A 26,606-nucleotide genomic window follows, 5' to 3' on the forward strand; every position below is an offset into this window, starting at 1 on the left:
CTTATTTAATGCATTGCTGTCAAGTGTGCTACCTAATGATCTGTCATGTACTATGACATGTAAGTGACATTTTTCTTCAGACAGTACAATCAATACATCAGGATAACTGACATCACAGTCAGGGGTACCCTACTATTACAAGCCAGTTACAAGATCTTGTCACAAAGGTGCTTATACTAAGTGACAAGCTGCAACCCAAACAGAAAAGAAATTCATCTACATTTAGATGAAATAAGTACTCTGAAAAACAGACAGTTATGCATTTAATAATCACATTTGGAAAACTATCTTTTAGCAAAATCTCAACTTAAAAACTTACCTAGGACTTCCCTGGTGGCGCAGTGGTTAAGAATCCGCCTGCCAATGCAGGGGACATGGGTTCGAACCCTGGTGCAGGAAGATTCCACATGCCGCGGAGCAACTAAGCCCCTGCGCCGCAACTACTGAGCCTGCGCTCTAGAGCCCATGAGCCACAACTACGGAGACTGTGTGCTGCAACTACTGAAGCCCGCGCGCCTAGAGCCCGTGCTCCGCAACAAGAGAAGCTACTGCAGTGAGAAGCCCGTGCACCGCAATGAAGAGTAGCCCCCTCTCGCTGCAACTAAAGAAAGCCCACGCACAGCAAGAAAGACACAACACAGCCAAAAATAAAATTAATTAATTAATTAATTTTTAAAAAAACTTACCTAAATTATAATTACTTAAGCCATAAGTATATTTTTTTAAAAAAGGGAAAAAAGAAAAAGAAATGATAAAGCAAATACACAAAAGCACTAACTATGGTTGTCTGGATATTAGGACTGTTAGAAATGTTTTATCTTCTCTCTGTTCTATAGTTCCCACATTTTATTTACTATTCATGCAATATATTATGAAGGAGAATTAGCTTTCTATAAAATAAAACATTTAATACGCTCATGTTTAACCATGAAATGTTTAAGGAAAAGTGGCATGGCCGATTTACAATACGGAAGTCTGTCACTTAGGCACCTGATTAAAAACCAAAAACATAAAACCTAGCAACACTAGTTTCCTATTATGCCTTAGAAAATTTCACTTCTTCTGAATTCATTAATTTTAGATAAAAATTTATTTTGGAACTTTAAAAGTATCAGAGAAATATCTACATATGTGTATAAAAATGAACATTCTAAACAGTGAAAAATATTACGAAGTTAAAAGGTACAGAACAGGGTGGAAAAAGTATTCGCAAGGATGAAAACTATTTGTAACACATATAGCTAACAAAGGATTAACATTAAAAAAAAAAAAATTCCAAGAAGTCAATGAGAAAAAGACAGGAAATGACAAGAGAAATATATAGAAAGTAACAGAAAAAAGAAAATAGCCACAGATACCAAACTTCAATACAAATAAGGTGAACACATAATTAAGAGATAGTCTCCAAAATATTTTTTTTAATTTATTAATATGCAGTGTTGCAGAGTTATCAAGTAGTTTGTACACTGTTGGTAAGAACACAAATAAATACAGTCTTTTTGAAGGGCAATCTGGCAAAGTTTGTTAAAAGTTTAAATGCACTTACCTTTTGATTCATTCTAGGAATCTACCCCACAGAAATTATTACATGTATATGACATATTTGTTAGCACTATATGTAAGCAAAAAACTACAAACAAAAAAAGTAAATACATTATGGTTGAACCACACTATAGCTAAATACATACCATTAAAAAAATAATAATAAAATATCCATATGTACTCATATGAAAAGAATCTCAAGATTAAGAGATGAGTGAGTGAAATATAGAGATGAGTGAAATAAAGTGAGTTATACGGGAGGAAAATCCCATGGAATTTATCTTATTTATTTACTTATTGCAGGGCAGGGACTGTGCAAATATGCATATGCGTATGTGCACACGTGCATGTAAGTAAGAGCCTGACGAAAGGGGCTCTTCACTGGTCAAATCTGGACAATCTAAGCATCACAAAGAGTAATGAGGTTGTAGATGATAATGTGTGAGACCACAGTAATACTGAAAAGGATAAAAGGGGAGAAGTTCTCTACAAAATAAATGCTGCCTGATAAATGTAGAAGGAATGATAGAATTAGAAAATCCCCACCCTACTGAGACTGAACCAGGAAGAAATAGAAAATATAAACAGACCAATCACAAGCACTGAAATTGAACTGTGATAAAAAATCTTCCAACAAACAAAAGTGCACAACCAGATGGCTTCACAGGTGAATTCTATCAAACATTTAGAGAAGAGCTAACACCTCTCTTTCTCAAACTCTTCCAAAATATAGCGGAGGGAGGAACACTCCTAAACTCATTCTATGAGGCCACCATCACCCTGATACCAAAACCAGACAAAGATGTCACAAAGAAAACTACAGGCCAGTATCACTGATGAACGTAGATGCAAAAATCCTCAACAAAATACTAGCAAACTGAAACCAACAGCACATTAAAAGGATCATACAGCATGGTCAAGTGGGGTTTATTCCAGGAATGCAAGGATTCCTCAATATACGCAAATCAATCAATTAGATACACCATATTAACAAACTGAAGGAGAAAAACCATATGATCATCTCAATAGATGCAGAAAAAGTTTTAGACAAAATTCAACACCCATTTATGATAAAAACCCTGCAGAAAGTAGGCACAGAGGGAACTTACCTCAACATAATAAAGGCCATATATGATAAACCCACAGCCAATATCATCCTCAATGGTGAAAAACTGAAACCATTTCCACTAACATCAGGAACAAGACAAGGCTGCCCACTCTCACCACTATTATTCAACATAGTTTTGGAAGTTTTAGCCACAGCAATCAGAGATGAAAAAGAAATAAAAGGAATCAAATTGGAAAAGAAGAAGTGAAGCTGTCACTGTTTGCAGATGACATGATACTACACATAGAGAATCCTAAAGATGCTACCAGAAAACTACTAGAGCTAATCAATGAATTTGGTAAAGTTGCAGGATACAAAATTAATGCACAGAAATCTCTTGCATTCCTATACACTAATGATGAAAAATCTGAAAGTGAAATTAAGAAAACACTCCCATTTACCATTGCAACAAAAAGAATAAAATATCTAGGAATAAACCTACCTATGGAGACAAAAGACCTGTATGCAGAAAACTAGAAGACACTGATGAAAGAAATTAAAGATGATACAAACAGATGGAGAGATATACCATGTTCTTGGATTGGAAGAATCAACATTGTGAAAATGACTATACTACCCAAAGCAATCTACAGATTCAATGCAGTCCCTATCAAACTACCAATGGCATTTTTCACAGAACTAGAATTAAAAATTTCACAATTTGTATAGAAACACAAAGGACCCCAAATAGCCAAAGCAATCTTGAGAAAGAAAAACAGTGCTGGAGGAATCAGGCTCCCTGACTTCAGACTAGACTACAAAGCTACAGTAATCAAGACAGTATGGTACTGGCACAAAAACAGAAATCTAGATCAATGGAACAGGATAGAAAGCCCAGAGACAAACCCACGCACATATGGTCACCTTATTTTTGATAAAGGAGGCAAGAATATACAATGGAGAAAAGACAGCCTCTTCAGTAAATGCTGCTGGGAAAATTGGATAGCTACATGTAAAAGAATGAAATTTGAACACTCCCTAACACTATACACAAGATTAAAAGCTAAAAGGGAGTAAGACCATGGTCCACCTAGAAAAAAGATAAAAAACAAAAAAATCTACGTTATTTGGACCAGGTCACACATCATTACATATTTTTTCAACCCAGGTTCCAATTAATATGGGGTGGCAACAGTGCATAACAGTGTCAGTAAGACTTGACCCAAAACATCTCCAGGATATATATATGCTGATCAGGCTGCACATTACTGTACTGAGGATTATTGTTACTTTTCCTCAAAAGAGAAATTCAACCATGTAACCAAAGATTATTAAGCAGGGTTTGATGTGTTTTTTTTTTTTTCTTTTTCTATTTAGTAGACAAGACTGCTACAAAGCTAGTGGAAGATGAAAAAGTCTTCACAGATCTACTAATCAACACAATTTCTTAGTGATGCTATCCAAATGCTACTAAAAAAACTTAAATGGAAAAGTCGGGAGTATATCCATATTAAAACAACCCCTTCTCAAACGAATAGTGATATTTGGCAAGGAATCTTTTGCACTAGTAGATAAAAATGACCTACAGGAAATTACATTAAAAAGGATCCCAAATACCATATTTGGTATGTTTAGTAACAAACAGGGAATAACAATTTTATTAGAACACTATATTAATCATAACTTTAATTCATTAGGTTTATAAAAATATACATTGATGTTTAATAACACTTCTCCCTTAAACCAAAACAGATCATTTAAAATCTCCAAAACTAGGAATCTTTCAAGATATTAGCTCTAATACTACTACTAAGAAAAGAAAGAAAAGCTACTAAGAAAGTGAGAAAGAGAATTATATAATCACAATCATACAATAGAAACCCCAAAATTAATGAGAGAAAGGGAAAATTACACTAAAGGAAGAAAGTAGTAACAATAAAATAAAAAACTCAAGATTTATTTTTTACTTTGATTTACAATTTGCATCTTTAACTTTGAATGTATCTGAAGTTCACAGAATTAACAATACTCCCAACAAAGCAGTTACACTACAACGTATTCAGTTTCTGAATAGAGAAACTACTCAGTTTCTCTATTTATTGTTTTCCCTATTTATTTTTTCCACATATTAGCTTGCTCCCAAAAAGCCTACAAAGCATCACACTCAGGAGTATTAATTTCCCTTTCCGTGTCTTCCCTTCTTCCTTCTCTCATAATAAAAATAGTTCACCTATTCTAATGAGTTAGTCTTGGGAGAAAAATGAGCAATCATTAGCAAATGCTCAAGTGCCATCAGAGCCATTTAAATGAATAACACAAGAAAAAATGCTACATGACTTTATAGACACAACTTGCTTTTGACCTAAATGAAATTAGCACTCAGTTTGATAATCTTCTTTGTCTGCCTTGACTCAGAAAGATTTTTTGGCTGTTTCTAAAAAATCAAAGCTTCCTTAGAAAGAAAGTAGAGTTGCCATTATTGAGACTATTCATCTGAAGCACAAGTATCATTATGAACTTTTAATAGCTCTAGACACATAAGGAGAACTAATGGGGTGTCCTTCCAGAAATCTACATTCATTTAAACAAGAATCTATTGGGAAAGAACTCATACCAAGAATCGAAGAGGTACAAGACTAAATCAAAGACAAAGACAATGTTGGTGAGGATACAGAGAAAAGGGAACCCTCGTACACTGTTGGTGGGATTGTAAATTGGTGCAGCCACTATGGAAAACATTATGGACGTTCCTTAAAAAACTAAAAATAGAACTACCATATGAACCAGCAATTCCACTGCTGGGTATATATACAAAGAAAACAGAAACACTAATTCGAAAAGATACATGAACCCCAATGTTCACAGCACCATTATTTACAACAGCCAAGATATGGAAGCAACCTTAGTGTACATCAACAGATGAATGGATAAAGAAGATCTGGTATACACAATTGACTATTACTCAGCCATTAAAAAGAATGAAATCCTGCCATTTGCAACAATGTGGATGGACCTAGAGAGTAAATATTATGCTTAGGCGAATAAGTCAGCCAGAAAAGGACAAATACCTATGTTATCACTTATATGTGGAATCTAAAAAAATAAAACAGCAAACATATGGAACAAAACAGAAACAGACTCAATATATAGAAAACAAACTAGCAGTTACCAGTGGGGAGAGGGAAGGGAGGAGGGGCAAGATAAGGGTAGGAGATTAAGAGATACAAACTACTATGTATGAAATAAATAAGTAACAAGGATACATTGTACAGCACATGGAAATATAGCCATTATTTTGTAATAACTTTAAACGGAGTAAAATCTATAAAAATACTGAATCACTACTTCATACATCTTAAATTAATATAATATTATAAATCCACTATACTTCAATAAATAAATAAATAAGACAAGAGGTCAGAGGGGAGGGTTCATTCTGATTTGTACATGGTACTAGTCCCCAGGAGACTCAGGCCTGAGTCCAAAATGAAGGACCTATAGTACAATAAACAGTTGCTTTACTATCATAGCTGTGGGACATTGAGACTGCATGGCCGTAGGAGCCTGCCTACCAGCAGCAAGACACATCACCCTCAAAGTAGATGAGGAACTATACAGTCAAATATTTCTAGGGACCAGGCAACTATCAAAAATGAGCAAGGGATTTGAGAGAAGACAGTGGTAAACTGAAGATTGTAGGCTTCACCAGCAGGAGGCAGCCCTATTCAGCTCCAGAGGATTGTTGCCGTAAGAGAGTGAAAACCTACTGCTGTCAGAACTTCAAGAGAACGAATTCCAGAATGTGCAAAACAAAATCTCCCAGTTTTTAAATGTTAGCAATCAATTCAATTTCTTAAAACCATTGTGCTAGCCTTAAAAATCACAACCATGGTCAAACCTATGACCTATGAAGTAGAGATAGTGCCCTCAGCATGATGAAATGTCAACAACACTAATAGTACTGATCATGCCTGCATCACACATCAGCAATGACAGTCATGAATACAAGCAATGGTAACATACTTGTGACCATCAGTGGTGATCAATACAACAATGGCAGCACAGCTGCTGCTTTTGATGTTCAACTATTCTGCAACTCCTCCAAGAAATCTGAACCACTCCTGGAGGGAAAAAAAAAATGCATACATACAACCATGTTGACTGGTCTCAATTTATATTCATTACTAATCTAAAGTGGTTCCTTATTGCTATCTAGTAATGATATATACACATAATATATACATGTGAATACATGTATGTATGTATACACACACACACAATATTAAGTATTGTGTTATTCCCCCAAATAACTATTTTACACCTACCTCTCACTCCTCAAATCTCCAACACTCTGCTAATGACTGCTTCCTATTTCACTGAAAAGAAGCATTCAAAAAATAACTTCCACATGCTCTGACCACCACATCTAACATCCTACCTACATCTGTATCCATATATTTTCTTTTCCCTCCAGTTACTATGGCTACCTTTATCTATTAAATGTCTCCACGGTACTGGATCCCATCCTCTCTAGCCTTGTACTCAAAGCCCTTGCTCCACCAACTGCTCCCCTTTCTCTCCTTACATCATCAATTTTCAACTTTCTCTCTCCACTGGTCACTTCCATCAGCACACTAACATGCCATATAATCTGCATCTGTGGTAGGCAGCCTCTAAGATGGCCCACAGTATTAACATTCTTGGAATGTCCCCTCCTACATTTGACTAGCGTTGTTCTGTGTGAACAACAGAATATGGCAGAAATGATAGTACATAGTCTGTTAACTAATTTTGTATCTTTCCCCTTGCTTTTATGTATTTTACATTTATTTAATAAATCATGTGATATAAACATTTTGTCCGTAACCCTTTTTTTCCCATGACCTTTGGGATGGCTTGCCTGCTAGTGTACTGGGTGTCTACGGTTGCATTAGAGTAATTTCCCACAAGACAGTTTCCATCTTACTCTAAAAACAGTATTTGAGAGCTACCTTCTCTTTTGAAACATCTTCCTTACTTAACCTCCAGGTCACTACTTAAGGTTCTTCTATCTCACTGGCAATGTGTTCCCCATCTCCTCTGACGTGCTAGGACCACTTTACTACTCCCTAGATAGCACATCCAGGCTCACAGTTTTAAATAACATCTGCAGACTGATGAGTCCCAAATTTATCTTGCCAGCCCCTATATGTTACCTAAACTCTAAAAATTTAAAACCAAACTTTTACTCTCCACCTCAAAACCTATTCCTCTCTTGGATCATTGCTATGGTCTCCTAAATGGTCTCCCCAATTCCCACTTTGGACCCACTTCAGTCTACTCTCAACCCAGCAGTCAGAGTGATCCTTCCAAAACATATATCAAAGCATATTAATCCTCTGCTCAAAACTCATGTCGGTCTTCCCAGATCCATCACAGTAAAATCTGAAACCTATGACTTTCAAGGCCTCATCTGGCTTGCCCCCAGCTCTGCCTCTACCACTAATCAGCTCACTCACTCAGTTCTAGCCACACTAACCTTCATGTCATTGTACAAACACCTCGAACACATTTCCACTTCAACATCTTTACTCACTACTCCCTCATTCTGGAGTGCTCTTTCCCCAAATATTCACATGGTTTGCTCACTCCCATCCTTCAGGTCACTGCCCAAATATCACCGTAACAGAGAGGATTTCCTGTGTAAGTTTTTATGAATACAAACTTCCACCTACCCACTCAACCACCCCCATTCGTAGCACTCCCAATATTCCTTTTCCTGATTTATTTTCTCCATAGTCCAGACCACCTGATACATACTTATTGTTTTATGTTTTCATTCCTGTCTCTCTTACTGTACTTTAAGCTCCATGAGGTCAGCAATGTCTATATTTATTTTACATGCCTAAAACCAACAGAATGCCTAGCACACAGAAGGTACTAAACAAACATTACTGAAAAAAATAAATGAATGAATAACAGTAATAGGAGACATTCCCACAGTGAGTCTTAGCAGCAAGGGAGGGGAGCTTCACATGAAGGCAAGAGGACTGGTTAAAGAAGCACAGGCCCCACAGGTCTCAAGTCCAGCAGACACCCAGAACTATTTGGGAGAAGGACTATAATACCAGAAAGGCCAGTAAGAAAAGGCCATAGAAACACTGTTTTGCAGTAGTCATGGCCCTGATAAGAAAAAATTAACTGATAGGAAAAAAGAATAACTTTACCACAGAGAAACCTGGAAGACACCCTCTCAACCAAGTGATCAAAATAACATCACCAGTAACTGGACAAACAAACATACATGCATTGACAGCACAACATAACTTCTATGGCACCCCTGCCAAAAGCACATAACCTGAACCTAATCATGAGAAAACGTAAGAAAACCCCAATATTGAGGACATTCTATAAAAGAACTGGCCTGTATTCTTCAAAAATGCCAATGGCATGAAACACAAAAGACTCAAAATATGTTCTAGATTAAAGGAAACTACACAGACATGACAACTGAATGCAATTCATAATCCTGGATTTTATTTTGCTAGAATCATCATTATTGGGATGATTGGCAAAATGTGAATATAATCGGTAGATTATAGTATTCTATCAATGCTGATTTCCTGACTTTGATAATTATGTGATTGTGTAAAAGAATGCCCTTGTTCTTTGTTCTTAAGAAATATACATTGAGGTATTAGGGGTAGAGCTGAACATTTTGTCTACAATTTACCCTCAGAGAGGTGAGGAAAAAATTATTATATGAGAGAAGATAAAACAAATACAGCAAAATGTCACCATCTTGGAAATCTGACTGACAAGTATATGGAAATTCTATTACTCTTATAACTTTTCTGTAAGTCAGAAATTATGTCAAAATAAAAAATTTTAAATAAAGTACAACAAAAAAAATACATAAAAAAAGGTTCAAAATTCATAATCAGGAAAAATATTTTCAACATATTATACGTAATATGTAATTACACATTACATATAAAAATATGTTCAACATATTTCAACATATTCAAATTTTAAAAGATGAACTCTACAAATTCTCCTTTCAAGTTCAAAATTTAAAAAGTGTAACTATTAAAGAAGAAACTATAATACCACTAGACTTCAACAATAACTTTTTAAATAATACATTCTACTAGACTAACATACTAGATGTTTTCCTATATCTAAATTTCAGTTAAAAACTAGAAATAATGCCATGATGGAAAATATCATAACAATGACCTTCAAAGAAATACTGATTTCCATACAGTAATAATCTATTTTAATTTTTTTAAACACATTTTAAGTGAACGTAATCTGAAAAATAACACCCATTATACTTTGAAAATTCAGTATGTCTTAGTTCAAATATCATAAAATATTACAGGAAAACCTTAGTATAGTACATATGTAAAGTAACTGATATTACTTATATAAATGCAGTATCAACCAGCCATTTCTAAAAGGAAACAAAACAAAGCAAAATTACCTTCATGGACTGTAATGCCACAATTGTCACACTGAATTATTTCATCAGCATCCTCACTATTATCTCCAAGACAAACACAGCAAATCAGAATATGGTCCATTTTTTGAGAACTCCAGTTTTGACTCTTCTCAAGAATCAGCGAGTCCTAATATTAAAATATCAGAAAATCACATATTTAAAAGGTGATTTTAATAAATAAAATTCGCACCTTAAATCATTTTACGCATTTTCAAAATTATGCTGCATACTCCATTATTTTAGTAATTTCAAAGTATGGTACGTTTGAGAAGTGAACCTCTTTGTCAAAGGACCCTCTAAGCACCCTCTCTCTAATTTTTCACTTCTCTCCAAGTCCCATATTCTCTCTCCTCTAGGAAATATAAAACCAAGCTTATAACCAACAACCCTTCATCTGCTTTGCCATTCTGGATATAGTCTGACCCCTGAAACTACAAGAAAGGAAAAATTAACCCATAAGTAATTACTAACCCTATATATGGGTTTTAAAACTATAAGACATGTTTCTTACACTTAGGAAGCTTATAATCTTATCTTGGGCAGACAAGACACACACATATTAAACAGTTAAAAAAAATCAAGATAACGTATAAGCAAATATGTATGTGATGGCATATTACAGACTACACTCCTTTAGTGCTGGGGAATCCAGAATTTCCAGGGTCATCAAACCACTGGATGATAGATCCATGAAAGCCTGCATAGGAAATCTGTGTATACAGGTACAGAAAACCATCTAAAAAAGAATCCAGATTGACTGATTGCTAGAAGAGTCAGAGTACTCTATTAGGTTTATGTCAAGAAATATCTAGTGAAAACTGGTAATAAAGATACCTAGTTAATTGTAATATAAAAGGAGAAAGGAAGATGTATTAATGAATATAAAAAAATAAAGGGAAGAGTGTGCTCCATTTAATTTAAACCTTCGGCATTATGAATTTAAACTTTAAATGACAAATTAACATGATGACGATTCTTGTCATATTTAACACACTGGGCTCAGCATTACATATAATAAAAGATGGCACTTGAGTCTATATATTTTCATTTAAGAACCTAACCATATTCAGAAACAAAATAAATTAGTTTCATATCACCCATTAACTATATTGTTTCATGTTAACATTTTTATATTTCTATATTATTTTAAACTGACCAATATCCAAACGTAACCTTTAGAGTCATTTCAATAGCAATTTGTAAATAACATTTGAAAGACACGTGACTGTCACAATAACATTCTTTCAATATATTTTCTGTGTAATAAATCTAAACTTGCAGCTAATGTAAAAAACAAATCAAAAAAGAATGCAAAAGTTAACAAGGAGGCATCATTTCTCTTGAGAATTCTAGTACTTTAAAATTTTGTATTTTGCTCCTTTTTGTTATAAAACCAAAGTATCAATAGTTTGGGGCTTTGGACGTGGCTAGCAAATAAAGATTAAAACTTCCTAAAAAGAAAACTCATGTTTCAAAGTACTTTAGTAGAGTGAGCAAAACAAAAATCTGCCCAGATTTTCATCCCATTAGCAATGCTTCAAATGTAACAGCATTTGCCTTAAAATCAAATGTTCTTGGGTTTCATTCTCAGCTCTCACTTAATAGCTATTGAACCTCGAAGCTATAGTTTTCTCATCTGTAAAATGGGATGATAAAAATAAAACCTACCTCATCAGGTTGTTGTGAGACTTAACAAGATAATGTATGGCAAGAATGTTCCTGAGACATACTAGGTACTCAGTAAATGTTCATTCCCATTCTCCTTTCCTCTGTACTTCTTTGTAGGTGGTCCAAAAAGAGAAACATGAGCTGACCATTTATTACACTGGGGAATCTTCCTTGGAACCCCAAAAGAAAGGTTATAAGCCTCAGTGAACACTGGTACTTTAAATATTTTCCCATGATAAGTCCAAAAAATTTTTTTCTTAAAGTACCACATCTAGGTTAAAAAAAATCACAGAGCAGAAAAAGATCTAGTAAACAACCAGAGTTTGATGACTGAGAGGCTATTCATGTTTATGGGCTCTGCCAATATTTCCCTGGTGGAACTACAACTAATCAGCCCTTGAAAAAAAAGGTTTACCCATGTGGGAAACAAGTAAACGTCTATGGATCAGAAAAACTGGCATCAACAGATAGTTCTATTATTTTCCTATTTGGCCATTTTGCTCAGAAAAACAGTAAATGTCTAAATTATCTCTATTCCATTTTCTCTCTACACATATTATCATTTAGAGGCAGAGAAAACAAAATTAACTGGCAATTTTGACCCTCTGATCCCCATCATTTGAGACTCTTACTAGACATTAAATACAAACAGATAGAAATGGGGATAACTTAAAGAGTCCTACAATATTACCCTAACCAAATGGCTGACAATGTTTCAATGGGAAAATCTAAACAATACATCCTCTTAAAAAGTTATCTAGGTTGTCTTCAATAGATCAAACATGGCTTGAAGCGCACTTCTGATCAGAATACAAAAGTCAATTTAGTATCAATTTTTAATAGCGTATTTCTAAAGACATAGCATTTTTCAAGTTTCTGGAGAAAATATTTAAGCTAAAGTTTTTACCACAAAATACATCATTTGAAAATATGATTTTTACATAAAAATAGAATTTGGGAAAATGGGTTTTGAATGGCACATCTAGGATATAACTTTAATACTATGGGATAATTTAATGGACTCTAATGGTAATTATTAAGATTAAATGGAGCACTATAGTAATAAATCAATGACTCCTTATTGTAAATTATTTCATTTTTCTCCTTGGGATTTAAAATTTACACCAAAAATGATTCTGCCCAATGTTTTTTATCAGCTCTCAAATATGTTTAGTGTTCATTTATATATGTATTCCACAAAGATTATTATAAATAACATATACAACAGGGTAAATTCTAACTAAGCTATATGTGTATTTAATAGGAGGAAATTCCAGCACCCTTCATATAAAACCAGAATTAAAAGAATCCTATTGCTCTGAAAATGAGAAAAAATTATTATACCAAGTTTGACCAATAGTTCTTCCTAGAAGTTTTTAAAGAAGGTTAAATTTTCAAGAATCTCAAGTAATTTTTGTACAATGTTACAAACTGATTTTTTTTAGGCTTTAGAGCAATTTGTTTTATTTTGAAATGTGTAAAAAGACAAATGATTAATAAGTCAGAAGCCCCCAAAAGAAATGGCTATTTAAAAATTTTGGCAAAATGTTTACATTTTAATTAGCAAAATTCAGATGACAATTGGTATTTCTTCACATGGCAAGACATCTAATCTATTTAACATTATGAAAAAAAAACCCAAAAAACTTCCACCTGAAAATGTATACTGAGATGATTTTCTATCATATACTAATTCTCATTCAAAGCTCTAGTTTCAAAGTCCTGAAAATGGGAACCATTATCTGAAAATACTACACAGCCCTCCCCAAAAAATTTATTTCAGAAAACTAAAGGCAAGATAACCTTGGTGAATTTCAAAAACTTCAAGATAAAAGTTTGAAAAAGACATGTAACCATATTCCAATGGGATTGTCTCAGATAGCACTAAAATGCCGTAATGCCACTGACAAAGGTATATGCCCATGTGAAGAAAATGCAGGCTATCAAATGCCCAAATCTAGAACAGTAGTTCCCAAAGCGTGGTCTGGGGAACTCTCTTCCAGGGGATCCAAAAGGTAAATACTAAGGATATTTGCCTTTTCACTCTCTCTCATGGTGTATGGTGAAGATTTCCAGAAGTTACATGACACGTGACGGTGTCATCAATCTAATAACTTTTGTGTTTCTATACATCTCATTTTTTTAAATTTCTGAGTTTTAACTGGAAATGGCAAATATCAAAAATATAACCTATATGAATAATAATCGGGGTCCTCAATTTTTAAGACTATAAAGGCGTCCTGAACCAAATAGTTTGAGAACCACTGCTCTAGAGCATTTCAAGACCTACAGCATAGGCATGGTAAGACCATTAAGAGCCAATAATTATAAAAGGCCTCCACTCAAAAAAAAAAATGTCAAATTCCCCTAAGAAATTTCAAAATTATGAAAGTTCCTGGGCATCATTTACATGATACCCAACACCATATCCCTACAAAAGCACCTGACATAGCATCCAAGAAAAAATTTCCTGCATATAGACTAAATACAATTCTATTATGTATTCTAAAACCACATTTTCAGCTATCTCTATTACAAAGTAGTATTTGAAAACAAAGTAAAAGCATAGAAAAATAAAACTTCAAATATAATCAAATATATACATATTAACTAATGCACACTTGGCAAGGTATCACTACCTAAAATAACCAGGAAGATTAAACTACAAACATTGGCCAGAAGACAACAAGGATTACCTTTAGTCATCTTTTTTACAAAATCAAGATTATAAGAACAGGAAATTTAGAAATATAAAATAATTTCGATTAGTTCTTTCTTAAAATTTAATATCTAATTTAAATCACATTTATATAGGACTAGAATCATCAAAAATTATTGAAGAGTTTGAATAACAGTCTTGGAAAAAACCAGTTATCAAGCTTTCAGGTAGAATATTATTGAGGGAAAATTAACCTTACATAAATTCTTCTACATTTCTGCATAGGGTAGAGCAAAAGGAAAATTAACATAAATTAACACAAAAGGAATTAATTTAGTTACTATAAGAAGGATCTTCTTGACAACTGTATCAAGGCACTTATCCAAGAAATGCCCTGGAATCTCATTCCTTTCGGACTATTAACCTAAATAAATAAAGTCCCATTATTTACTAAAATCTCTTCTGTTTAGTAGGAAAAAAACTAAACAGCACATGTGGCCTTTAAATGCATCATAAAGAAGAGTCTACAACCTCTTAAGCAATTTGTTATGTATTACAGATTATTAACGAATGGATAATTTGTATACATTTTACATGGCAAATTTCTAGACATATGCAGGTGTTCCCCCACATCTTAGCATAAATCTAATCCATACTGCCTCTATCCTAGCCAGCCTCCTTTTATGAATGTCAGGCTAATAAAAATGAAGAACGTGATACTGCAGAAGGTAAACTTAGTCAGTAGATACAGGTTAGTATTAAGTGCTATAAAATAAACTGGATACATGTTTAAATCAAGTATGAACAATTAGATTTTCCATACTTCTGTTTCCTTAAATTGGAAATATGGAACTGTCTGTGCTACATCATTATGAATACTATATTCCAAATGACGATTTTCCTTTACCTAAAGATAGGAATTAGGTAAGCACTGGAATCAGGCAATGTTCTTCTTAAGAAAATGGGCAACCTGGAAGTTAACCAATGTTTATAATGTAAAATATAAACTGCTTCTTCTCTACTGACATACAACACCTCTTAATCTGCTATATATTATTTTGGTAAAACACCAAATTTTTTAATGAAACTTAAAATAGAAAATCACTGCTATGTAAAATTTGTAAACAGAAGAAATGTAAAAGAATAAAGCATAGAAGGAAAATCTTTCTACCAATTTAACCTATTTCAATAATATGAAAAAACAAAAAAATAAGTGCTTGTTAAAGAAGTGAATTTTTAAGACTATAAACACATTAATGGCATGACAGACTTATTATAGTTCTACATGTGATGCAACAGGTACATCTACATGTAAGACGACAACTCAATCTTTCTTTTGAAGAAAAACATATACATAAACACACAGACAAAGAGACACAAATGTGTTTGACTGAAGAGTCTTGAATGTTGCATCTTGGGCCCAATGGATAAACCTAACTTTCAGTAGTAGAACTTCAAGTGGAAGAACTGAGTCATTACTGTAGTTTTATGATAGTAATGTTTGTTTTAGGATAAGAAATGTTTGTTTGTTTTCATTTCTTTGTAGAGAGAACTTATTCACTAAAAATATGTAAATATATAGTTTGTATTTACTCCCATACATCTAAAGCAAAGATCTGGTGACTATTCAGATGGGTGCTACAACTGAAAAAGGAATTAACCTTTAAAATGAATCTCTAAAAGCCTGAGACAATCATTAAGTTGTTTGTTGCCCTGCTCAAAAGTATTCTAAAAGTCTAAATTTTTATGCGGATATGGATGTAACTAAGTTGAAAGAAAGGTGACCTTTGTTTTCATAATCCACTCAGCACCATTCAGCAGTCCTATGAACAATGGAGTGAGAGGACAGAAAAAGGAAAGGAAAACTCTACTATTTCCCAAGGGTATGGATATAGAAATATTTCTCTAAGAATAGAGACTGAGCTCCTTGAGGACGGTGATTGTGAGCTCCTTGAGGACGGTGACAAACAGCAGATACTCAATAAAGGCGGGCTGACCAAATGAATAAATGTTACATTTAGGGTGCTCACTCACTACCACAGCTGTCTATAACAGGATTTCAAGGAAGCCACTTAATATAACGGGTAGAATGGTTTAGAGAAGAATTCCCTTTTCCCCAGACAGACAGATATCATAAAAATTGGGTTGATCTACCTCATTACTCTTGCTCTGAGATAGTGTCAGGCTATCATTGGTCAGTTCCTCATCATCAGCACTGTTTCTGCTAAGAACTTTACTCTTCTTCTTCTTGCAACCCCCTTCACTGGCAGGGCTGCTATGATCTTCATCATTGCCTTCATCATTCTCATCCTCATCACTCCCACTTCCCTCATCTTCATCATCCTCATTGTCTCCGTCACTTCCTTCCTTCTGAGATGCAGATCTTCCCTTTCTTTTTACTACAGTGGGTCGCCAATCATTGTCATCTTCACTATCATAGTCATCCATGTCATTCAGCTCTTCCATGGATACAAAATCCAAAAGTGGTCGGTTGCGACGCAGGTTCCACTTTTTTGGCTCACTGACTTGCTCCTCTGTAGTTGTTGTCGTGGGGACTGAAGGAGATGTGTTAGCAGCAGGAGGACTTGTGGCTGGTGTGGTGGAAGCAGCAGAAGCAGCCACGTTATCAGATGTTGTTGCTTTTTCTTTATCCTTCTCTCTCTCCTTCTCTTTATCTTTTTCTTTCTCCTTCTCTTTTTCCTTTTTCTTTCTAGGTCTCTCTCCATTGTCTTCTTCCTCCTTCTTTTCCACTTTAATTAACTGTTTTTCTGATGATAGTATTTCTTCCTCTGCAGAAATTTTAAGTTGTTCTTCTTTTACTTTAATATCTTCATTCAGTTCTTCCTCTAAAATATTTTCTTCAGAATCACTACAGGAACCTTCTCCACTGTCCTTTGAAGGATCTTCACTTCCATTACCACTCCCTTCAGAATCTGTTGAAAATATGAGAAAAAAAAAAACCACACATATGTATATACATACACACACACACACACAACGCTGACACAAATGAAACCACCAAAATTTGTGAATAACTTGCAAAACAATATAAACAAATTTAAGTCAAAGAATGGTAGACATTCCCAACCTGATTAAATAAATCAATGAAGCTGGAATAATGGTTCTAGTTCAATATAGCACTAATGAAGATGAATATATGTAACTCTAAATTAAAATATGCTTTAAAACGAGGACCACTATTTTGTGTCATACATCTCATGCTATACTTGGTACCCTAGAGGCAATTTTTTTCGAAAAGTAAATGTGCTTCTTTTTAAATTGAGCACTTGATTTTAACTTTATGATAATGTAATACATACCAAATTGTTCTTCTCTTACATCTTTCTTTCATAAATTATATGGACTTACATGCACTGAGTCACATTCAGAACAAGAAAAATATGACCCAAAAACTTTGTTCCATTTATCTCGCTCTTTACCCAGCAAAAATGAACATAGACATTTATGACAGTCAATTTGTACCACATCCCTAATATACCAATCAATTTTAGGATCACCAAATACACAAGTGAAAAACAGACAATAGCAATGGCACAGAAAATGGAAGTTGCAAGATAAGTTATCAATTTTTCTGATTATCAGGATACTGTTCATATCAATAAAAGAGTTACCGAAACTTCCAAAAATTCTAGGCAGTAACTACTACAGACCCTAGAATGAAAGAGATTAATGCATTTTTTTAAAACCTAATCCATCTCGGAAATGAGCAAGCACAGTAGTCACTAAAAAGATAGGCTGAGGACTTTAAAGAGTTCATGCAGGACCATAAGCTTCCTAGCAAGTGCCTTCCATTCCTGTCTAGGGCAGCTCAGGCCCTCTTAGACCAACACTGCTCAGTAACATTCTAATCCTCTTTACACATAATCAAATAAATAAAAATCTAAAATATTTGTGGAGAGGGTTATTGGTGGAAGGGGAGCAGGAGGAAGTGGGAAACAAACCAGTCACAGTCAAGTTGTAGCCAACATCAATAGTAAAATCTGTAGGGTGATGAATATTTTGCACCTATAACCAAGATAAGGCTAATAATAAAATGGTGAAAAAAATTCATGTTTCCATACCATTTTAATTTCTGTTAACTCAACCAGTGTTAGCCTCTATAATTGCCTGGGTGTTCAAAGTAAAAAAAAGTTGTCTGTAATTAGTATCTGGTTTCTAAAATATCTCAGAAATCCTTTAAAAATGGCTGATGAAAAAAATCCTGCAAGTTAAATCACATAAAAAATAAAGACTAACATTTAGTGGATGTTGATCGAACCTATAAAATCACTGTCAATCTCAAGATTATCATACAGGTGCCTACATCTTATTCAGGACTGTTGTGACAAAACACTGTCATCCTGAACAATCTTGTAAAGGACACAAGAGCAATATCATGTAGGCCAACAATCCCTTATCTGAATTTTGCAGCCACACATGTTACAGAATTTAGATTTTTTCAGATTTTACAAAGGTAGCATTGTGTATGCACAATATATTACACTAACACCTCCAGTGAGGTCTATGGTACTGTACTGTAATCAAATACGTTACATCTGCAGTGAAAAGTATGAATATTTACAAGTATGATAAGTAAATGCTACAAATAAACTCCTATCAGTTCCAGTCAGGTTTTACCATCAAATAAATTCATGCCAAACTTAGGAAACATCTTTGGATTTGTGAGCTTCTTAAATTTCCAAAAGAGCGTGGACCCAATGTCACTTACAAATAGGGGACTTATTTTCAGTCCAACAGCTCTACAAATCATTAGGAAAATAAGTGATTTTTTTATACCACTCACAACAATTAAATCCAACCTACCAAGAAAAATACCCCTGGTAAAAAATAATAGTTCCTAGATATTTTTAGATAAGGATATAATAATAAGCAGAGTTGACCAAACGCTTCTAAGGCAAAGATAGATCCTTGTGCACACTGACTAAAGCAAGCAATGCTATAATTAACAGCCCTGGGAAATGGAGAAAAGGAACTTTTCCTCTGGATTAACCTCGTAGAATTTTTTCTTAAGTAACTAAAAAGTACTCCTGATAATTTTCACCAATAAAAACATAACAGTAGATATAAAAGAACGATCAAGTGGGGCACAAACGTGGGCTCCTGATCAAAACTGAGACCAATCCAACTTTCCTATTAGTTGTAAATTTTACAGAATGTCAAGAATTTCTGCAATTTTGCTTTGGTTGTTGTTGCCAATGCCAATCGATTATTTTCAAAAGTACAGGGAAATTAATACTCTTTGATTCTGATTTTGTTTTGTTATCATGCCTAAATAGAAAGCAGAATTTTAAAAAGATTTAAATGCTTTATATTTGTTAACATTATTAGAAGAATGTGAGATTTTTCCACGAATTAAATCCTAGTAGCTTACCCAACCCTTCATTCTCCAAATATATCACATTCTCCATACTCCAACTGCTGGGATCAGGAATATATCAAATTTTATCTTTCTTTGATTTCTGAAAAATAACTTCTTCAACTGATTAGTCATAAGTTCTTTTTGGTACATACACACTTGAGGGATGGAGATAAACAATATTTAGTTATGGCACTACTTAGTAATAATGACAATGAGAAAATCACTGTCCTTGGCTGTCTATAATTCTATTTTTGTAGGCTGTAATGAAAAATTTCCCATTCCTACCAACTCAAACAACGTTTCAAATCCATCACTCTTACAACCTTAAATAAAAGAAAAAAGTAATAACAGACTAGAGAAATAAACCAGATATTTCAAATACGGCTATTTCAGGCATAAGAACAGAGTTAATTCTAAGTCTACAATAAAAATGTTTACATTAGAAGAAAAATCTTTAAAATGGAAATCCCTACCTCCTATTCAGTTAAATAAAAGGTAACCTTTCTCAAACACAATATATCAGGGCTTCCCTGGTGGCGCAGTGGTTGAGAGTCCGCCTGCCGAGGCCACAACAGTGAGAGGCCCGCGTACCGCAAAAGAAAAAAAAAAAAACACACACAATATATCAAAACCTCTCTAAGCAATAGCTATTTCAGCTAACAGACAGTTAAATGTTTTATAATTACAGAGATTAGAAACCAACCTTCAAGAATCCCTTCACAATATTCAATGCTTAAGTTTCCCCCATGATATTAAATAATAAAATCAATATGATTTAATTCAGAGTTTTATGTTAACTTTGCAATATAAAAAATCATCTTTGTTCATCAACCTTAATTATTTAACTATTCTGTTTATTGATCTGGTGCAACAGTATTTAGGATTATAAATATATATAACAGATAACAGACAGATCACCAGTTTACTCTTCAGTTATCATCTTGGAAACATTTTTAACTCATCTAGTATATCTCTTTCTAAAAAGCCAATCAGTGAACACAACTCATCTTCTACTTCTGACTCCAGTTCCAGCTGTGTCATTTTACATCTTCTTAGAGATCTAAACCAGTGGTTCTCAAGTGGGTACAATTTTTCCCACAGAAAACATCTGGCAATGTCTAGAGACAGTGGTTGCCACAAAAGGGCAGGGTTAGGGTAGGGGTTAGGTACAGTAAGTGCTACTAGCATTGAGCAGGTAGAAGACAGGGATGCTGCTAAACATCCTCCAATACAAAAGACAAGCCTTCACAACAAAGATTTAACCAACTCAAAATGCCAATATTGCTGAGATTGAGAAACACTGGTCTAGCATGTAAGACCTCAATTTGACCTCATTCTACTTCCCCAGGCTCATCTCTTCTACTGCGCTTTTACTCGAAACCTGATCTCCATGGATAAACGATATTTTCCATCCTCCACATTTTTAACACCTAATGTTTCCCCTACCTAGGTTGCTTCTCTTTCATTTCCTAGTTCAAGTCTCATCTCCTCAAAGAATCATTGTAAATCCAGTCTCAAGTAGTCCCATCTCCTCTGAAAGACTTGAACTACACAAGTGATTGATCATGCCTTATAACATCGATCTGCTATTTTATTTAATTATTCTAACATTATCATTATTTCTTTGTGAATTCACCATAACGTCCAGCAAAGTGCTTTTAAACAAAGCTACAGTTGGTCAATGAACATATCTTGATCCATTTAGCCAAATGAAGTTAAGCACAAAATACTACCAAGGCAAACTCTCAGCCTGACTCTTCCAGTTAAATTGCTTTCTGGCAATTTGGACCAACTAAACTATGGCTCAAGATCTAAAATTAGCCATCTTACTTTGGCTAGGGGGTTGGGAAGACACAGCACTGCTATTTTGTCTTGTTTAATAAAAGTAATATATGCACTGATTTTCATAATCATTCATTATGTAGATTACTAAATGTAATCAATCCTATCTTAAGTATCTCCTATCCTATACCCAATCTTAAGTCCAAGTCTCAAATATAACCACTTTAACTAGGCCAAACCATGAAACTGCCAATAATCAACTGTGTTAGACCTATAAAGCTGATAATTTCATATGGTACCAGCTCACTTTTCTACATACAGTTCTTCTGGTGGTTACCACCATAACTCTAATACACTTACACACTGTTTTAGGACTCATTTGAAAATGTATTTATTGACTGTCCTCAATCAAAAATGAGAAATTTAGCCCTACTTTCACATTAAAGATAAAATAAAAGATGATCTATTTTTAGTTCACAATTTTCTAAAGGTAGAACCTGATAATTATTAACTCTTTATAATCACCTGCTAATCTTATTGGCAGGTCATTTTTGAATAATATTTATCTTTCTCTATGTTATCATCTGAGAAGCACAAAAATAATGTCTATCAGCAAGGGTAATAACTTTTCAGAAATGTCTATATTTATTCTTGTTTATTTATTTATTTACTTTTTGACTGCACTCTGCGGCATGTAGGATCTTAGTTCCCCAACCAGGGATGGAACCCACACCGCCTGCACCGGAAGCTCAGAGTCTTAACCACTGGACCACCAGGGAAGTCCCTCTATATTTATTCTTAAAGCCAAACAGAAATATAAAGTTTTGTCGTCAGAATTTCAGAATTCAAAATGAAAATCAGAATAAACTGATGCACAGAATCAGTTAAAACTTGAGGGCCACTAATCTAACCATTTTAACATTAAGTTTGAAGGAAGTCAGTAGTTCACTGAGTTAGTCATGTCTACAGATTGTTCTGAAAGAAGTTATGATCAGAAAGATTATTATTAGCTATCATTAAAGATGATTATTTAGCTATTATTTCTCCACCTCCAGTTTAATCACCTATTACTAAATAGGGTTGGGATCCCACAAATTCAGCATGTTTGGAAAACAGTGATAAGTCTAATGTCTTATTTCCTGTAAGAGTCCAACTGTCTTACACAGACACGAGAAAGGATTCAAACAGGAAACACTGGTAATCTAGAGTAAGCCAACATCTCAGCTATGGGAGACAACAATGCACCTTAACCAAGAGTGTAAAATACAACTCAATTTCTACTAATACCTATTTCAAACAAAATCATTCTCTTCTAAACTCTCAGTTATGATAACATATCAAGAACTACACAAATAAATTTGTGACCTTTGGGGCCCAGGAAGTAAATTACAAATATAGCAGACTAGGTAACAGAAAGTATACATTTTTGAGTGCTTTTAGGAGATTCAAAAAAACTAACGAAACTCATTCTACCACTGTCACAAGTAACAGATAATTCCCATCAACCATGATTAAGCTTTAACAAGGTCAGGAGTTTCTAATTTGCTTGATACCAAACATTATTTTGAGAAAGTAATTTGTATCATTAGATTGTTTTAACCCTTGTAAAGGGAAGTGATACATGTCAATAAACAAAGAGAAAAATTATATACAAAGTCAGGATTTATTTTCATAAAAACAATTATGGAATACTTAAAGAAATTAAGCTTTGGAGTTTTTCCCTAATGGTATTCAAATTAAGTCATAACTTCTGAGACCTAACTATTTTTGTCAGTTTACAATCTCAACCATGACAAACCAAAGCTACATTCTAGCCAAGAATATTCTTTTCTGCCAAGGTTTTCACCAAGAGCACTAAAATAGGTTTGAATTTTACTTCCTTTACCTTCCCTTTCTTTCTCTTCTTTGGAAGTACCAAACAACAGTAAACGAAATGGGAGATGAAAGAGCTGAGAAGTAAAGTTTTAAAAAAATTGATCAAGATAAACTTAACTTTTGATTGTTGGAAGTAACCTCAATTAGTCACCTTGATACAGTAAGTAAGTAGTTTCAATTTAAGATTACACCTATCTACTTTTAGGATCTAAGCAATAAAAAGATTCTAAATGTTGGGAGTCGAAATAATTGGATTAGATCCATTTAGGCCTAAGTGGCCTCATGCAAATTCCTTAAACTCAGTGCCCCTGTTATCTGTCAAATAATATCTCCTCCACAGAGTTACTGTAAAAATTAAATGAGGTTGTGGAAACAAAAAGTTCTTGGTAAATCACAATTCAAATTCTGCTTGCTGATGCCATTAAAAGTAAAATAGTAACAAAACACAACCAAATTTCATCCCTTCCTACCATACCGAACAGAAAAAAAAAAAAAAAGAAAGAAAGAAAGAAAAGAAAAAGAAAAACCAGAGGAAAGGAGAGAGATATGACTAAGCAACAAAAATTCTCTGGAAGAATATTTTAAAACTGTTAAAAAGATAAGACTGAAAGGGCTCTAATTTCTCACTTTATTTAAATTTCTGTCAAAAGGGACAGAATTAAGTAATTTTTATTGTTCATGTATTTGTATTTTTCACATAAAATATTTAAACATAATTTGTATTTCTCAGATTCCTGCAATGAAAACTTTATATGTATATATGTGTCCGTGTGTGTGTTACAATGAACAGAAGATAAAAGGAAAACCACACTTTTCTGTTTTTCAATTTTGTACCATGTGAATATACGACTCTTTAAAGAAGTCTATTGTTCTTAAAATCACAAAATATAACAAGCAAGCACGCATACTTTGTACCTCATATTTTTAAAAGGCCCAATCCACAAGATCCAGCACCTACCAAAGTACAACTTTTTTTGGTCAATTCTATTCTGGTGAAGGAGCTAACAGACAAAAAGCAAAACTCCCCTCAAGAGGATGCCAAGTGATCTGAAAAGAGAAGAACTCTGTTCCTGGGCTGTTCATGGCTCATGTTATTCTCAGGATGTCACTCTACTTCAGGATATCTCTAGATTTTTTTTCCCCTCTGTCCATAAAATAAGCATGAATATATTTTAAAGTAAAGAACAGAGAAAACACTTTTGCATCTTTGTATCTTTCTGTTTGTTTTTTAATAAGGTATAGGTGATTTACAGTATTTACTGCATCTTTGGAATAAGGCCTTCTCTGATAATTATCTAAGTAAATATCAAAAAACCAGAAGCAGTGACAGTATCTAGTGATACGATCTTAGGGAAAGGTGGGAAATAAACAGACAAAATAAAGTTTATGTGCTTTAACTTTATATTGGCATTTTAATTAAACGGATTCTTTTTAAGAAAAGTCTGAAAATCAGCTCAACTGCAGAAAGCTGGGAAAAGGGAAGCGAGAAGGAAACATTTACCTGAAGCATCTCCAACTTTAAAATCACTGTCATCTGAACTATCATAATCGAGAGCTTCTAGCAGAGAAGCTGCCAAAGGCTTCACCTGCCTCCTCTTGGAGCTGCGATCCACTGTTAAGAGAAAAACATTACACCGTCATTCATAATCACGGCAAGCACGGGGGAGAGCTGTGGTACTGAGGGAAGGTACAGATGACCTCGTGCAGGTGGTGCAAATCTCTGTCTTAATTCAGTTCTCAGCAAAAGGTGTGGGGGAAGGTTGGGGTGGGAACACTGGCTGGGGAGGGCCGGGCAGCTCCACGGGCAGCTCCAGCCCCGAGGTGCAGCAAAGACGAACCCAAGCCGACCAAAATCGAAACTGGCCCTCTTAAACATCTTGCTTCTGAAACTCGCTTGTAATCCCTCACTGAGACATCGTAACAGTCAACAGAAATTGCAAAGCCCAGGGAGTATGAGAAGCTATGTTCATTCCCATGGACCGTGGAGGGGGAGGTCCACGAAGGGTCCAGCTTCCCGCAGGACACTCCCACCCCCGCCCTGCTCCAGCCGGCCCTGACTTCTAGAAGGACTGAAATGGACCTCTCGCCCCGCGGACGCCTCCGACACACTTACTAAGGAATCCGAGGTGGTCGTTTGGAGTAGACCTAGGGAGAGGCTGCGAGAGCCCAGGCAGCGCCGAGGTCGAGGACTGAGACCAAGGTAAACGAGTCCAAAAGATGCTATTAAAAATAGGCGGCGCCGCGGACCAGACCGGGGCGCCCCAGGTGCAGCCCCGCGGTTCCCCTCCCGCCCCCCGGCCCCTGGTCCTCGCAGAACGGACCCCGGCCGCTAGCGCGGCTTCCTTTGGCGCTTCCCCGGCCAAAGGCGCCCTCCGGCCCAGGCAGCGCGGCTAACCCGGCAGCCCTGGGGAGTTAACTTCCCCTGTTTAAACTCTTAGAAAAAAAATAAACGAAAGAAAAACTTTATTAGCCTGCAACAAAAGCAACAAAAGACTCAGAATTTACACAATCCGAGGCCGGTTGCCTAAAACAATAGGGAAAACAACGACCCGGATACAGCTCTGAAGAGAAGGAAGTGAAAACACCAGGCAGAGAGCGGCCCTAAGAGCAGCAGGGGCCGAGGGCGCGTGCGCCGGCCTCGCCTCCGCTCTCCCTCAGGGAGGAGGAGCCGAACGGAGCCGGAAGGAACCGAACGGAAGGCGAGAGGGAGCCAAGAGGAGCGGAGCAGTGGGAGGGGGGAGTAGAGAGTTCTAGACTCTCGGCCAATAAGTCCCTGAGGCCCGGCCCACAGTCCAAATCCGTGGAAGGCCAATTATTGTGTCTGACAAGATGGAGCAGGATGTGTGGCCCCATGAATGTGGAATACTGCCTTGCATACATTTAGATAATTTATTTTATAAGGAGAATTTTTAAATCCGTAAAAATATGAGGAGAGTATGTACAATCGGATGTCAGGCCTTCAACAGTTTCAAACGCCACGTTTATTCACATACAGGTTAATTATTTTTAAAAACAATGTTTAAAAACAATGTTAAAATGTTAGAATCTGAGCAGTATTAATACTTTCTAAATGTTTATATATCAAGGATAGAGGAAGATTTGAATGAAGCCGATTCAATTGATTCATTTATTCCCCAGATATACACTGAGTGGTAATGTTTGTAACATG

At 35.1% G+C, this 26,606-nt stretch overlaps 1 protein-coding gene across 29 annotated transcripts in view; it reads right to left on the bottom strand.

Moving 5' to 3' along the window:
- PHF14 (PHD finger protein 14) overlaps nt 1-26,083 on the bottom strand; it is a 200,299-nt gene extending 174,216 nt beyond the window's left edge. For 10 of the 29 annotated variants that reach the window (XR_010945498.1, XR_010945497.1, XR_010945496.1 and 7 more), the window contains exons 1-4: nt 25,551-26,080; nt 24,939-25,049; nt 16,555-17,333; nt 10,056-10,200 (exon numbers count right to left, since the gene is read on the bottom strand). Coding sequence is in view for 20 of the 29 variants with exons in the window: in XM_067746289.1 (XP_067602390.1) it covers nt 10,056-10,200; nt 16,555-17,333; nt 24,939-25,049; nt 25,551 (1,036 nt within the window). In the remaining 9 variants the exon portion in view is untranslated. Of the gene's footprint in view, nt 1-10,055; nt 10,201-16,554; nt 17,334-24,938; nt 25,050-25,135; nt 25,413-25,550 lie in introns of those variants that run through there. The other 19 variants (XR_010945495.1, XM_067746277.1, XM_067746282.1 and 16 more) reach the window with 6 other exon arrangements.
- Between the last annotated feature and the right edge of the window lie 523 nt (nt 26,084-26,606).

This window comes from Pseudorca crassidens, chromosome 8, assembly GCF_039906515.1.
Source record: "Pseudorca crassidens isolate mPseCra1 chromosome 8, mPseCra1.hap1, whole genome shotgun sequence".
Taxonomy (NCBI): Eukaryota; Metazoa; Chordata; class Mammalia; order Artiodactyla; family Delphinidae; genus Pseudorca; species Pseudorca crassidens.